Genomic DNA, 16,687 nt, shown 5'->3' on the forward strand with positions numbered 1-16,687 from the left:
TTTAGAATCTGGATAGAACATCAGAGTTAATATCCATACTCTTGCCAAAACTGCTACACGGTTTATAATTATAAGCAGTCAGGGCCTCAGTTTTAAGTTTCACTTTAAAGATGGCTGGCTACATTCACAAAAGGACTTAGGCAGTGCCACACTTCGTGTCAAAACATCTAAACTTTAGTCACTTAAAAAATCACTGGGATTCACAAAGTCTTTGTTAAGGGTTGAGGATTCCTCCACAATAAGTGGAGGGAGGTAGGTGCCTAAAGAATGGGATTCACACAAGCCAGCAGGAAGATGTATGAGGCAAAGGTAACTTTTTGTTTCTTTTTGTTCTCATGGTGGCCCACAACAGGAAGAACAGAGATGCCAGGATGTTTCCCATTGTCTTCAAAGAGTGCTTGCCATTGGAAAATTTTCTAGTTTTGACTTAAATAAATAGATGTTACCTTAGTATTTTCAGTATTCCCAAAACCTAATAGAAGAAATTTGTGGAATACTGAAAATATTGAGGTAAAGTTATTTAGTTGTGCAAGGAAATTGGTAAGTTTCTAAGGTTCGCCATGATTATGGAATTTAGTAGAACAGAATGGCCCCATTGATGTTTTCCCTTCTTCTTCTTCTTCTGGTCACTTTGCATAGCTCATGTAGTACAAGGTAGGGGTAACTAAACCTTACCTGGCCAGCTGACAATTCTCCCAGTGTAGGCAAGTTCTGAGCTGGTGTAAAGTGAGACAATCAGTTTCAAAGACAACTGCTTCCCTCATCCTAGCACAAACTGATATGGAAAGAATGTTGGGGTGGGGTAGAATGGAGTGTTCCTTAGCTATGCCAATTGGTAACCGGCGCATGGTCCCATTGAAAACATTGCCAGTTGGCATAAGTAAGAATAAGCCCTATCCTGTTGTGACTTATACAATGGGCCAGAGCTGGCATGAGCTGAGCATGAGCATAACGTGGTGTATCTAGTTCCTGGAAGTCCCATCCCCTACTTCCTTCGCTGATTATAATTTAAGATCGGATACAATCTAAGCAATATTTGTTGACGGACTGATCCAACCTGTAAAGCTCAAGGGTGAAATCCTTGTCCCAGTGAAGTCAATGGAAGTTTTGCCAGTTATTTAAATGGGACCAGGATTTCATTCACAATCTGGATCCCACTTTTCCTCAAAGATTACAGATGTCAGTTGTTAAGGACAGCGAATTAAACCGAACTTAAATTTTGGATGAATGCTCTTGGGACCCAGTTTTCAAACTTGGTTGCCTAAACATAGGTACTTAGATTGAGATTTAATTTAACTACGGATAGTTTGGTTAAATCCTCTGGTCTGCTTTAAAAATGAACCTTAAATTCATTGGAGCCTAAAATGGGTATGTAGCTGCCTAAATATGAATGTAGGTACTTAACTTTCAAACTATATAAGAAATTTTACTGGGATAATGCTGGATTTATTCAGTGGCAAATCAGGTCCTTATCACAATTACAAGAGGCAAAAGGTAACTTTCTGTCTCTCTTGTTTTCGAGGTGGCACGCAACAGGAAGATTATAGAGATGCCAGGATGTTTCCCATTGTCTTCAAAGAGTGCTTGCCATTAGAAAACTTTCTAGTTTTGAATTAAATATATACGTTACCTTAGTATTTTCAGTATTTCCAAAACCTCAGTGCCAACTGACAAGCTTCAGGCACGCTGGGCCAAATGACTTGAAAAGAATTACACTTGGTATATTGGGACCATGGTTTGCAAGCAGTAGCCTTGGCTGTGCAGCCATGTAGCCAAAGTAACAAATAAGTATGCAGTGTTGTTGTAGCTGTGTTGGGCCCAGGTCTTCTTCAGGTCTGGGAAAACAAATAATATTTGTGACAGTGAAAGAATTAGTTATCTGGACAGGAGGGATGTTAGGAAGGTACCTATATAATTCATACAACATGTGCTCTCCACTCTGCAGCCTGAAACAAATTTCAACAGCTACGTGAATCTCAGGTAAAGCAGTTGGCCAAACTTTAACACTACTATATATCTATATCTATATAGTACATATTGATCTGGTAGGAATCTATATTTACCTTATCTTCTTTCTCTGCAAGCCATTGCTATTATCTTACACATTTTGTGGCAAATGTCACCACGAAGATGACACACTTGGCATTTGATTCGTAGCTTCTTTCTCTAAACGGAACAATGAATAGGCTGTGATTCAGAGCTGCAGCGCAATTACCAGCATAATACATGCAGGATATAGCTCTCTGTCTATTGAAAGAATTATGGTATCTATTGATTAAGGATTTAAAAAAGCAACTTCCTATCAGCTAGTGGTTCAGCTTTCATCAGACTGATTCACGAAATACTTGTCAAATAGTTATGGAGGGAAAGTGACAAGGGAGTGACAGGAAACAAAGTGTACTGCAATGACTCTGGTATTGATTGAAGATATACTGTGCTTTCAAACAGTGACTGAATAAGTTAAGAAACTGATGTAACAGAACCTATTTTTTTAAGGAGACCACATTAATATATACTTTGTGTTCTACTTTTCATCAAAGTTAATTTGACAAGTTTGAATGTTACTGTCTTACACTCTAATTTTTTTCTGTTTTTGGCTCATTGTGTCTGTTGATGGGTGGATTACTCATAGAACCTTCTCTATTATAATTTATGTTTCTCCGAAAATAGGAACAGCAATTCTTCAGTAATAAGAAGCTACTTTATCTAACGAGTCTCTTTTTATTTTGTTTCACTTGCCTTCATTTTCTTCGTCTTGTCATTTTTTTTTTCATTTGCTACTGTTAATCCTGACATGCCTTGCTCCAAAAAAAAAAAAAAAATGTGTTTTATTTACAGGGCACAGCTTATGGAAGTGCTCCTGTACCTTCTCGCAGGCAATTATGTGAGTCTCTTAAATTCCGCTCTGTGTTGTAAAGATGAATGTGTTCATGTGCTGTAGCATGGCATGCCAATATAGACTAAACGCCCTAAGGTCAATATGCAATCACCAGTGTTGTATATTGCCTGTAACGTGTTTGTAGCTAATGGTACCTATAGCCCCTTTTTTCCTTACTTGTTTGTCTTGTGTCCAGCACATTGTAATTAGAGCTGCACTGTTCACTGTAGAGTTGCAAGAAGGGCAGGAAATCCCATAATGACTCAAAGTCTGGAGGGAGTAAAGACAGTAACCTCAGCTCAGCTCTTGAACATATCATTGAATACAAACATCAGAGGTTGTGGATGACTTTTCTCTGATCTACATATTAATATATGTGTCCAGTTCTCCTCTGTCAGGCAAACCAAACCAAAACAGACATGATTATAAACAGACTAAGAAATGCAAAATCAAACAGCTTTGTGCCAGGTATATGATACTGTATGTTCCACGTTATTGTATATGGGCCATGCTTCTGAGCAATCTGGAGCACAAACCAGTCACCTGTGGGTTATGAAGGCGGGGTCCATGAGTGAGATCTCTGCCTCTATCACTTAAAATTTCCCATTAACATTGATAATATTCACCCTACCTTAAAAGCTTCCCTCAGTGCCCTACCAAAACAGGAGGAAGTAGCAAGCTAGCTGAGCTATATTTTAACACCTTTGCTAGTGCAGAAAGAGGGAGACTTGCATTCTAGTTCAAGATGATCTCTCTGACAACCTATCTACCTTAACATCATATTTCTGCAACTGAGATATATGTAAAATTAAGATATAAAGTCTCAAAAGAGACATCAGACTTTGAGATATGAACATTTTACGTTCCCTGAGTCCATCTCTGTCTCTCTTCTAACTTCCCGTATCTAAGTGTCCATCTCAAAGACATCAGTTTGTTCCACATGCATATAAACAGCAATGCATTGCATTATTACCATTATCATGCACTGCATCAGCACCGAATGCCAAATAGATTCATCCTAATATGACATTACAGGCTTATCCACTAAGTACAGTCCAAGTTGAACAATGCTTTCCTTCACTGTTGGCAGTACTAAACATGTTGCTTGCATAAATTCACCAAGGCTGAACTGTGAATCAATAGGAAAATAAAAAGCATTTGTCCTCGAATGTGGGTCTTGCAAAAATAAAAAAAAATGTAAACTGTATTTCACTTTCCTCTTTATTATGTAAGTATCTGAGATGTCTGAATTCTTCTGGATAGGACTACAGGAGAAAAAACCTCGATTCAGATAAAGTATTTTAATTGTGCGCATATTATGGTAATTAAAGGTACAGTGGAAGGAATTCACATTCCAGGTAAATTATTATCCATCTCTTGACAAATTATTGTAGCTCCTTCCTAAACTATTTTATTTTCCGAGATGTATATATTTATGAATCTGGAGAAATGAAAACTTCTGTCTGCTTTCTGTATGTAAGTTTGTCTTTGCTACTGGTTTATATGATATACTAAATTAGTCAAGACGATTGATGTGTGGTTACATGATTTTTTATTGATATTTAAATTTAGTTATCAGTAATAAGCAAAATGGAAGGTATCACTATCTACAGCTTCCTATTTTATAAATAATCTGGGCTTCTTTGGAACAGATAGGACTGATGCACTTAGGTGCACAGCGTGTGAAAGTAGGAAACACAATGCAGAGAATAGAAAGTGTTTCATTTGGCAGACTACACTACAGTGACTACATTTATGGACGTAAAGAAAGGAGTGGGACCGTGAGGCAGAGAGGAATGAAGAACAACAGAACTAATAGATAGATAGGAAATAATAATACATACTAAAAGATATCAGGCCTTGCAAGTAAAAATAAGTCTAACTGTGGTAAAAATCAGGTTACGATTATTTCTAGACAGCAATGTACTGTGCAAAAACCAAAACACACAGATTAGAGAGATGAGTGGCTAGAATTATATGTACAGAGAAGATCTCTGTTTTAACCATAACATCCTGGGATATGCATAATATCAGTAGAATATGATATTTTCACCAAATTATTTTCTCTTGCTACATATAGTCAGAGGTAAAGATATTTTGGAATATAAATATTGTGGCAAAGCTAAGACATTGACACTGTGACAATATACCATTCAAAGGCTAGAATTTGGTTTTGGTTCCATCCCTAAGTAAGCTCATGCACTAACCCAAGAATAGAATCTATTTACTTCCTCCCCTGCTCTCTCCTTACTGTGGAGGGTAATGATTTTCTACTGGTCAATATCAATGGTAAATTACAGCATAGAGTTGAGCTATTCAGGCCAGTGAGTAAGGGGGTTGGAGTCCAGGCTCCACCTGTTCCCCACACCTTAACACCCTACTCACCCATTGGCTCTACGGAGAGAGTAAGTGAGGAAGTACTCCCTTGCATGGGCATTGATTCCAAATCAGAATCTAGCCATTAGTGGCAATTGTTCTAATCGTACAAGGTAATGAGTACTCTCTGCTCTCACTGAAGAAAATAGGAGATGAGAACACTGCATCTCACAGCAAGTGCTCAGCACATCACAGGATTAATCCCACTGGGAAAATCTCATGTTCTCCTAAAGTTACTGAAAACTCATTGCTCCAGATTTATAATTTGGGAAACGCCACTGACTTCCACAGAAATAGACGAAGGATTAATTTGATTCTCTGAATTCCTACTCACAAGGTTTCCAGTATGTCATGTTGTCAGCAATGTTTGGTTCATGTCCCCATAGAGTGGGCAAGGGTGCATGACCCTTCAACCCCAATGGGTATATGAAGAATCACTGGGAAATCATACGGATTTCCAGGCATCTGAACAACTCAAGGGCACAAAGTGGGAGGGCCTTTGTACTAATTCGGCGATCTCAGATTTCCCCTAGTAGCATTGTGCCCTCAGAGGCAACTGATGAAAAGCAGCAACTTAATGGGTAATAGAAAATAAGAGAAAATTTTGAAAGCTTGTTAAAATAACAAGCTTCTACAAATGGGACAGTTTAACTACCTGGCTATAAACTAGGAACCACCACTTGCAAGGATAAGGATATAATTTGTGTATATAATTTGAGGCTTGCTTCTTTCACAACATGTAGAAGCACAAGTTAAAAAGGATCAGTGTGTGACTTTTGTTCTGTTGTTTGTGCAAGACTTCAGTAGAGGCAGAAGTCGGGAAACATGCGACCGATACTGAATATGTATCTGATTAAGTTTGTTTTTAGGATTCAGAAACAGAGGACAATGTTAGTGGAAACAGTCCAGGGTAAACAGAAGTAACAGCAAAAAGGCTCTAATGATAAATATTGGGAGTAGTTTGGTTCACCTGTTTATCAATGATTTAAAGAATGAAATAAGGAGATAATGATGTGCTGATAAAACAGTACTAAGATGGTGGGACTTATCCATCACAGCGTGATGAGAGTAAAGGTGATTCTAAAATGGGAACTCTGGGCTCTCGTCACAGCTCTGCCACAGACTTCCTTTGCAACTATGGACAAACCACGAAGTAAAATACTTAAAAGGGTCCACTTCTGTTGGATGTTTCCTTTTTTGAGTGCCCAGGCTGAGAAACTTTGAGCCTCCTTCTCAGAAACACTGAGGACCTGCTAGATTGGAGTGGTGGATTAACAAAATCAGAATTTAGGAGTTTCCAGTTGGACACCAAAAAAGAATGGAAATGTTTGAAGAGTTTGGTTTTAACCTCACTGCCTCAGATTTTCCTCCTCTGTTATTTTAAAAAAAACCAACAACAAAAGAGAGAGAGAGAATAATACTTCCAGGGGTGTTGGGAGGATAAACGACAGTACTCTTTGGGAGACACTGTGATACTATGGTGATGTAAATAACTTAACAAATATAAATAGAGTGCATCAGACAATCTCAGATGACCTGTATAAACTATGTTCATAGGTACATTCGTGGTTTTTTCACTTCAATGCATTAAAATACAAAGAAATCTATCTGTGAAAAGAAAACGATAAAAGCATCCTCCAGTCCATATTTACAGATATTAAATAGAAGAAAAAGCATAAGTACTTATGAAAGATACTAAATGTTGGTGTATTGGTATATTTTAATTTTGGAATATTTTATTTTTAAGTTACACTATTAATAACAGACTATTATTCTCCTTAAAGGATACTTTCCTTTATTAGATTATTTCATCATTTTATCATATTTAGATGGTGCCTTACTACTGTCTCTGCATTACAAAATATCTCATTCACAGTTCTTCTGAGATCATAGGGAAACTTATATTTCATAGGCCTAAAGCCTGTTCTGGACCTGTTCAGGAGACACTGTAACACAGATGAAGATAATTTCAGGGTACCATATAGACAAAATATTTTCAAGGGCAGTAATGGAAGCAACTAAAGGGGCACAGTTGTCAACTTTTATGATGGAAGGGACTTACCAGTAGGTAAACCTATTTGATTTCCTTATGTAATAAAAATCCTATGTTCTTGTACCCATAAAGGGTTAATGATTTGTCATGATTATTTTCATGGCTGGACGTATACTCATTACCCTCTCCCAAGATATTGCTATCTACTGAAATAAGAGGTCAATGTGTGGAATTCAGTGCTGTTTTGAGCGTATATGTGTGTAGCATACCTTTAACTACTTAAAATTTAACAAGTCCTGTGGCATTAGAAGTACCCAGAACAAAGTCACAAACTTCTGGTTTCTCTTCTTTTTCACTGACTGTCGCTGACTTACACATTTGGGATCTTATAACATGAGAAAACCAGGCACATTACCCCATGAACAGTGAATTCAAGAAATGTATTATGGTTATTGTTTCAGCCATTTCTAAAGTGACCACGGAATCTTTAGCGCACATACTATATAGATTAGTCTGCTATGAGGATTTCCACCTAACTGAGCATGGCACTCTTTTCCTACAGAGCCTTTTATTGAAATAGTGGATTCAGGGAACTTTGTTCCTCTATTACAACACCTATATGAATAAGTGAATCTTTCACCATCCCCTGAAGGTGGTAAGTATTGGGAGCAGCCTAATTTCAAGCAAAACTTTCACATCAATAGACCCTTTACTAAGGAAGTTTTACCGCCCAACTGCTTCAAGGTGAAGTTTGGCCTCTGAAGTGTCCAGTCTTTATGTAAGTACTGCTCTGAGTGCAGAGAGGCAGTTGCTAAGAAAATTTTTCATTTTGTGTGAAATTTTTCAGGGAGAATGTTTACTGTTTTTCAATGAGCCCTACTTAAAAGCAAAAATAGGTGCACTGAACTAGAATGTCTGGCAGTGGAAGTGGACATTAATCTAATAGGCCTTATTGAAACATGGTAGAATCTTGACAAAAATCAATGGAATACTGTAGTACTTGGCTATAAACTATACAGGAAGGACAGACTAAGTTAGAGAGCTGAGATTGTATATCTAAAGGATTCTATAGAAGCTAATGAGATACAATTATAAGTGGAGGGGACTACACAGTCCCAAGCTGTAAGAATACAAGATACCAATCCCAAGCTGTAAGAATACAGACAAATGTACTAACAGAACTAATAGTTGATCTCTGGATTAAGAAAATGATACCAACTGCACAAAGTTGAAGGAAATCAAAATGGCAGCAAAGTTTAAAAAAAAAAGTGGGGAATTTCTACTACCCACCTGCATATAAACTGGCAAATAGGACAATGGAACAAAGTTAAAGAAGCAGTTTTGCCACACTTTCAGTGATTGTACTGGAACAGCTAGATCTAGCACTCCAGAGGAAAGGTTACTCTTGCCTTAGCTTTAAGTAACATGTACAAGTTAAAGAATTAACAGGAGATGAGCCACTAAGTAATAGTGATCACAATATGATTAGTTTCAATGTTTTAGGGAGAGGAAAGGTACCAAAAACTAACGTAGCCAAACTCACCTTTACAAAGGGAACTTTCAATAAAATGAGTATCTAGTGTAAAAAAAAAAAAAGGCCCTGACATCAAAGTAAAGGAAGTAAAATTCTTATATATTGTAAGAAACCATAATAAAGCCTGAAAAGGTATGAATGTCTCTGGAAAAAAATAGTGAACCAGGAATGCAAATAGACTAATATGGCAAAATGGCAAAATTAAGCAGCTTTTTGAGCCACACTTAAATCCTTCAGCACTTTGAAATCTAATCCTCATGAAGCCAATAAAGAAGAGCATAAATCTCAGTAGTTAATATGGAGGGAAATTAAGAGGCCTGCGATAAATTTTGAAGAACAATTAGTTAAAGATATGAAACAAAGACGGGATTGTGAAAGAATTGATTGGTCTGCTGGATCACCAGGCACTAAAGAGAGAAATTAAGGAAAATAAGGACATTGCTGAGAAGCTAAGTGATTTCTTTGAATCAGTCTGCATCACAGAGGAAGTTGGAGAGATACCTACCCCAGTCTTGTTCTTTCCTTGTAATCAAGATGAGGTATTACCAGAGGCTGGGATAACAGAGAATAAGATGCTGGGCCAAACTGATGAATTAAAAAAGCAGCAAGTTATCAGGCCCAGATGGTATACATCCAAGAGTTCTGAAGAAGTTTAGGAACGAGCTGGCTGTTATTAAACTAGCTATTGTGGGCATGTTGTTCAAAATGATTAAAAAGAACACATTAAAATACCTGGAAGATCATGATATGATTCCTGTGTAGTACAGTTTCTGCAAAGGAAAATTATGGCTCACGATTTACTGACACATTCAAATAATTCTAATGAAAGTGATGGTATCTCATGAATTGTCAACCCTGAAACAAGGTCCCTTTACTGGCCCTAGTTCTGTCCATAGACTGGTGCTATTGACTCCAGAGAGACTTGGAAGTGCTCCTGGGCCTCATGAATTGTTCACCAAGGAAAGAATGAGTCTCCATACATTGCAGTTCGCTCACCTGTTAAGGGGCCCCATCCCCCACATTGGATCTGCCACCTTCTGGTAGTGTTCCTACAACACGCCCCGTTCTGTTGGCTCTGTCAGCACCGCCATTTCTGCAGGACTCCTCTTCCTCCGACTCAGAGATTTAGATGTTGCTCATGGTACGCTGCTTCTGTTCCAAAAGCTTGACTACCAGAGGGTTCTGATGGCATAGTGGCAATACTGTCCCTTACCTCTGCCCAGGAACCACGGGTGTCTGGCTCCTTGGACACAGTCGCAGAAGCAGCAGCGAGATCAACCAGGTTGGACATATAGAAGCTTGTGGCCCCAATATTCGCCATCAGAAACATCTCATTCAACGTGCATGGACTCCCCTCTTTCACTGCCACATGCTTCATCGAGTAGACCTTTGGAACCGGGGCTAGATGATGCGCTGATCAGCCCGGTCCCAAAGGTTTCCCTCATCATCCCTGATGTGGCTGTGTCGTCAAAGCCCTCTTCTCCCCCAGATGACTATCGTCCGTTTCAAGAGCTGATATGGAGGACACCTAATGCTGTTTGGATCCTATTGGAAGAGGTGCAGGACAGTCTGCACCAACTCTAGACATTTTGCACACATTGTTACCGACCAGGGTGGCCCTACTGATCAACAATGCCATTTTCCACCCGGCATGCACTGTGTGGCATACCCCGGCCACGTGAGCCCCCACCCCGCATTGGGCGTAAAATAGATGTTATGTCTCCCTCCAAGGGGTCTGAGTTGCTCTTTTCACATCCTCCACCCAATTTGCTGGTGTTTCAGTCTTCCACAGAGTGAGTTAAACAGCAGCATCCATGCTCTACCCCCGTTGACAAGGAGGGCAAGAGGTTAGACCTTATGGGTCAAAAAGTCTTCTTGGTCAGCCTCCAGTTCTGGGTTTCTAACTGCCTGGCACTGATGGCTAAATATGCCTTTGCAAACTATGGGCAGCTGGTGGATTTTTGTGGATAAACTACCTGAGTAGGATTGTCCCAATCCCAAGCAATTTTAGAGGAAGGCAAGTTGATCACTTGGCCCATACTTCAGGCTGCAGTGGATTGAGTGGACACATCCTTGCTCATATTGGCATCTGGAATTGTCATGAGGAGGGAATTCTGGTTACCGTGCTCAGGTTTCCCTAAGAAGTACAGAACACAATCGAGGACCTCCCTTTCAATGAATCACAACTCTTCAATCAGAAGATGGTTGATTCCTTGCACTCACTGAAAGACTCTAGAGCCACCTTGCAATCCTTAGGCATATATATGCCAGCACCAAATTGAAAATTTTACCCACTGCTGCTTATGAAGTGCTACAGAATTCCCCAAATCTACTGTTTATGACCCTCCACAGAAACACCCAAAGATCCACAGATCCCATCCACCTGTTCGGATGGTGCAGTCTTCTGCGCAACACACTCAATCTTCATGTAAGTGATATTTCTGAGTGCAACTAGAGAGCTGTCAACTACTTTGCGCCACAATGTTTTTGCCAGCCACCTCTTTTGGGGGCCATCTCAAACTCTCTTTGCCAGCATGGAGCACAATAACAATGGATAAATGGGTCCTGGATGTCATTTGACATGGCTATACCATTGAGTTTATGATGCTACCTCCCCCACCCTGATCCCATCCCAAGGGTCAGTCTCACAACAGTATTCTTACTCTAGAGGTGGACTCCCTCTTGCAGAGAGGAGCAGTGGAGCCAGTCCCTGCAGCCTTTCAGGGCACAAGGTTCTATTCCAACTGTTTTCTGATACTCAAGAAGAAGGGTAGATGGAGACTAATTTTGAATCTCTGGCCCCTCAACCGTTCCATTTGCAAGCCAAAATTCTGCATGGTCACACTTGTGGCCATCATTCCCTTGCTAGAAAAAGGCATGTGGTTCACTGCTTGAAAAGATTGAAAAGATTAGGATTGCTTTCTTTAGAGGTGAGGTAAATAAGAGAGCACAGGATAAAGTATAGAAAATAATTAATCGTATAGGGAGGGTAGAATGGTAGCTTTTGTTCTGTTTCACAACACAAGAACAAAGGGACATTTAATGAAAGAGGCAGCAAATTCAAAACATGTCAAAGGAAATACTTCTGTTCATACAACATATAATTAGATTCTGGAAGTCATAGCTATAGGATGTAATTGAGGCAAAAAAAATAGCAAGATTAAAAGAGGGGTTGTGCATTTATATGGATAACAAGAATATCCAGATTTTTGTTAGTGCTAAAATACAGTTTTTGCTATACAACCAGACTAGATGATCACGATGGTCCTTTCTGGCCTTAAAGTCTATGAGGCTATCTCTTCCTTTTGATAGGTTTCTTGCACTTTCCTCTGAAGCATCAGGTTCCTGGTCACTCTTGGAGACAAGTTACTGGACTATATTGTTATGGGTTGGGCTAAACATGATTATTGGTCATGTGTAGCTGCCACCTTCCATTCAGAATAAATGTAAAGAAGCAATTGTAATAAGGTGACTGAAACAATGGCAGTAGTATTCAAAATCACAGGCACATGGAAATGCTGACTAGAAGCTCTATCATATAACCCCCCAAGAGTTTTAAAGTAAGTGTGAGTGACAGTGACAGTGACCGAGAGTGAGCGAGAGAGAGAGAACAACCTGGAGGAAGGGAAACTTGGAGAGACTGGGGGACAGCCTGAACAGCCATAGTGTGACCCTACAAGAAGCTAGAGGCTTCTGGGTCAGGTGCTGGAAAAAGAGGTTTGTGGCTGTAAGCAAAGAAGCTACCACTGTTTTTTTTTATTCCTCCTGCATTCAGAGAAGCGGGACTTGGTATGTTTCTTGTAAATAAACAAGATTGTATCAAGGAAAATACCAGACTGCATCATCAATATCTACTCCCAGCTGGACCATCTTGATGGCCCCAAACTTTCACTAGCCCCTGGGGTAGAAAAGGAGTAACAATGGGAGATCCTAGATCTGATTCTACATGGTAATTCCTGTGTAAAATGGCTGTATTATTTATGCTACAATTTCCTTCAAGTACTTGGTTTCCTTTGCTTTATGAAATCATCACCTGAGCGCAATAGTTATTTGAAGCTGATGTTCTGAGAGTAGTGTCTAACGGTTGTGTGGTATGTCAATGACACCTTCACTCAGGCTGCCTACTTGTTTTAAAGTGTGGGTGGATGTGAAGATGGAGTGGGAAGAAAATTAACCTCATTCAAATGTAATTCCATTTAGATACTGCAAACATTAAACTCTTGAAAAAATAAGATGTGCCTTTAGAAATCATGCCCCGCCCCATTGCATAATTCATGATAATCAGAGAAAATGGCACAGTAGGCTTATGTTCTCTACCTTTAATGATACATCTTTCAAGATGAAAGGGGAAATAAAAAAGTCTTCTCTCTACCATATCAATCACTTCTTGACAGACTGGTCCCTTCTTAAACTTCTCTAGTGGCAATTTCCCAGAATAGTCTTTCTTCTCTGCTACAGTTTTTGTAGTTTGACTTACTGAAACTCATTTAAAGTTTTCAATTTGAAGCAAATTGCTTTGAACCTTTTTTAGTGCTTTACCTTACATTTTTTACATAGAGCTAAACTGCGCTGCAAATCAGGACATCTAGGGTCATATTTGGGAACTTGCACAATATAACCCAAATTGGACATAAATATTAGTTTGCATGTTTTTTGTTGTGGTATTTTAAGATTATTTTTCAAATATTTCTTAAAATCAATTGTTCCAGTGGAATACACAATAGAAACACCCTAGTTTTGTTAATCATTATATGCAAAGAGAATTCTAACTAGCTGTTGATTTTGTAGCACTCCCTCAAACTGAAAGTTTGTTTAAAAAAAATCATTGTCATACTTCATGAAAGTGATGCCTTGACTTTTATGCTGCTGAAATTAAACTGTTATAGCCAAAGCAAGTAAAGTGTTTGTTGTAATTCAAAGAGTGGGGGAAAGGAAGAAAGGCATTGAAGAGCAGTTTATTTTTATTGCAAATCTATTGAACAGACCTTCATCTATACCTTGAAGAATTGCTTTATTATGAGTCATGATTTATTTTATGTATGCATGTATGGCAGTATTTATTTAGTGTTTGCATATTCACCAAGGCAATCGTTCTTAGTGGGCAAGTGGAGCTTTCGAAACCCACTGCTGAATTTGGTTAGCGGGCACTCATCAACAATGTGAACGATTGTTTGTTCTGCACCGCAGCTAAAGGTTGGATTGTCTTATGTCAATATATAGGTAAATCTCCTTGGAAATATGGATATGTGTTGCAATTACCCTCCTTAAAGTTCGTTGTTGCTTCTATTAAAATACACAGATTTGAACAATATAAAATATTTTGAGGTTAAAAAAGAGACAAAACTAACTAGAGTGTATTAAAAATATGTAAGTATTATTCAAGCTTTTTTCTTGGTAAAATGGTACAATCTTCTAGAATCTATTGGTTTACCTTTTAGCTCCAAAAGTATTTTTGATCCTATTTCTAAAAGAGATGTTCAGCTGGCAATCATGTGCTGAAATTAAAGGTGAACTGAGAAGATTTTTTTTTTAAATGGAAAAGAAAACTGAGCACTAGTTAATTAACTATGTACATCTGTAGATTTAAAAATTGCAAATAAATATGTATTTAAAAGCTGAGCTGACGAGCTTTTACCTGTTAAGACTGCAGCTTACATTATCAGGGTTCAGACATAAAGACTGTGTAATTTTCTTGCAATAGTTAATGGCATCATTAGCTTTGGCTATTTATCAGAGTGAGGCATTCAAGCTGATAGTCTCCTGGCATAGTACATAGTGAGAGGAGTCTTGTCTGTTGAACGCTCTTTCAACTTCTTGGTCCAAAAGACACCAAAGCTCCAATCCTGCAAACATACATGTGAGTAGGTTTAGGCATTTAACTCAGCAGAACTACTTGTATGCTTAAATGTATACAAGATCAGGGTCTCCGTTTATTGACCTTTAGTGGAAACTGTACGGCATATCTGTTTTCATGCTTTTGAGAAAGGGTGAGCTGTACAGGAATTTAATTCTAATTGACTAAATAGATGTACTCTTTAAAAAAATAAAATGTATGGACCAGAGAGGCACATTTAGAAAACCAATTTAAATAAATGATCTAACGCTTACCATAATAATCTAACCCTCCTTTATGTGCTAACATTGTTATCAGATGTTGTGGAGGAAGCAACACTATCATCAAATCTGTAGGGCTTCGATCCTGTGTGTGGTTAACTTGGCTTCAATAGTTCCACTCCTGGGCCTGATCAAAGCCCATTGAATCAGTGACAGATTCTCCCACTGTCTTCAGTGGATTTTGGATCAGACCTTAAATAGGAGATTCATTTTCAGCTAGTTAGGCCCACTCCTACCAAAAGCTAAACTCCCATTAACTTCAATGAGAGCAGGATCATGCCCGGTTACTTTTAAAATGAGATTAAATATGTAGTCTGTTAAGGATTTGGGACTCTTAAACAACCTTATTCATTTATTACTGTTTTTAACAGCTTTTCATTTCACAGAAAGAACTCTGATTCCTCTGCTGGTGGCTCCTGTTCTCACGCCTGTTTCCATAGAAACAGGCATTAGTACAGTGAAAGTTTTAAAAGAGTAATTATTTTAAAACACTGGGAATGGGAGAATTCATTTTACCAAATTTAGAACCCACTCAAAAAATCACAGAGTTTAGATTTAGAACAGACGTAGAAACTTTTAATGTTCTGGGCTGCTGTGTGGATTTTATTTTTGTTTGCATTTTAATTCCCTGATTAGTCCTATAGGCAGGGTATGATTTACCTTCAAAGAAGAAATTTTATTGTGTGTACAGTGTTAGGAGAGAGAGCTTCCTAATAGGGTGTGTGATAGAGTGATAGTATGTTTACCTATAAGGTAATGTCTAGGAACTTAGAGGAAGTCAAGTTTCAAAAAACTGTTGATAAGGTATGTGGAAGAAGGACCAAAGTCTGAATGTTGGACTCTCTCGGTTCTCTCTTCCTACTTGAACACTGAACATGCAGCTCAGACTTGGATTTATTTAGAAACACATGCTGTTTTTCTTTATAAATTCCCCTTGAAAAACACTACTTTATATTAAAGGAAGAAATACTTAATGAGACCCAGTTGTGCGAAATCCAAACACCACGATAGTCCTAGAGTTTGAGTCCAGACGAGACCGTTAGATCACCTCATCCTACCTTCCATATATCACAGGCCACCAACGCACCCAGCACCTATACACTAAACCCAACAACCAAAATGAGACCAAAGTATTAAACACAGGAGACTAGACTATTATGTGCCACAACCAGAGAATAGGAGAGAACCAATGCCTGAGGGACGTGCTGGCCGCTGCTTCCCACAGCTCCCATTGGCTGGGAACAGCAAACCGCGGCCACTGGGAGCTGCGGGCAGCCGTGCCTGTGGAAGGTCAATGTAAACAAACTGTCTTGCGGCCCATCAGTGGATTACCCTGACAGGCTGCAGGTTGCCCACCATTGAATTATTCTCTAAATGGTAGTGGAAACGTTTGATCGGAAGTGATCGACAAAGGAGTTGTTTACCCTGGTGGTTTTCTGCTTTCGTTGGCAAGGATATCTATGTTGCATTGGTGAAAATGAGATTAAACCTTGTGACAAGTTGCTGAAGAATTTAACAGAGATGGAACCAATGGGATTATATAGAAATTGCATAGGGTTCTGAAAAAATTATTCTAAACTCCTACACAGTTTAATAGACAATAGGGCTTTTGAATTATCTCATATTTCTATCACAGGAATTTAATTATGTATTAAATGCTGCAGAATTGTTCAATAAACGTACAAAAAGATTATCATTTGCTATTGTATTTTATAGAACTTTTAAACAAGAAAACTTTTTAATGCAATAGCTATTAAAACTTTCACTTATCTTGCTTTTGCTGAGCTTACTT

The 16,687-nt window shown here is 38.6% G+C and overlaps 1 protein-coding gene across 4 annotated transcripts in view; it reads left to right on the forward strand.

Moving 5' to 3' along the window:
* Positions 1-16,687, forward strand: part of CCSER1 (coiled-coil serine rich protein 1) — a 1,061,474-nt gene that overhangs the window by 856,792 nt on the left and 187,995 nt on the right. Inside the window, exon 10 of one of the 4 annotated variants that reach the window (XM_073340695.1) lies at positions 2,839-2,884. The exons of the other annotated variants lie outside the window; for them this stretch is intronic. Within the exon in view, the coding sequence (XP_073196796.1) occupies positions 2,839-2,884 (46 nt within the window). The remainder of the gene's footprint in view (positions 1-2,838; positions 2,885-16,687) is intronic. 4 annotated transcript variants of the gene reach the window in all.

This window comes from Lepidochelys kempii, chromosome 4, assembly GCF_965140285.1.
Source record: "Lepidochelys kempii isolate rLepKem1 chromosome 4, rLepKem1.hap1, whole genome shotgun sequence".
In the NCBI taxonomy this organism is placed as follows: Eukaryota; Metazoa; Chordata; order Testudines; family Cheloniidae; genus Lepidochelys; species Lepidochelys kempii.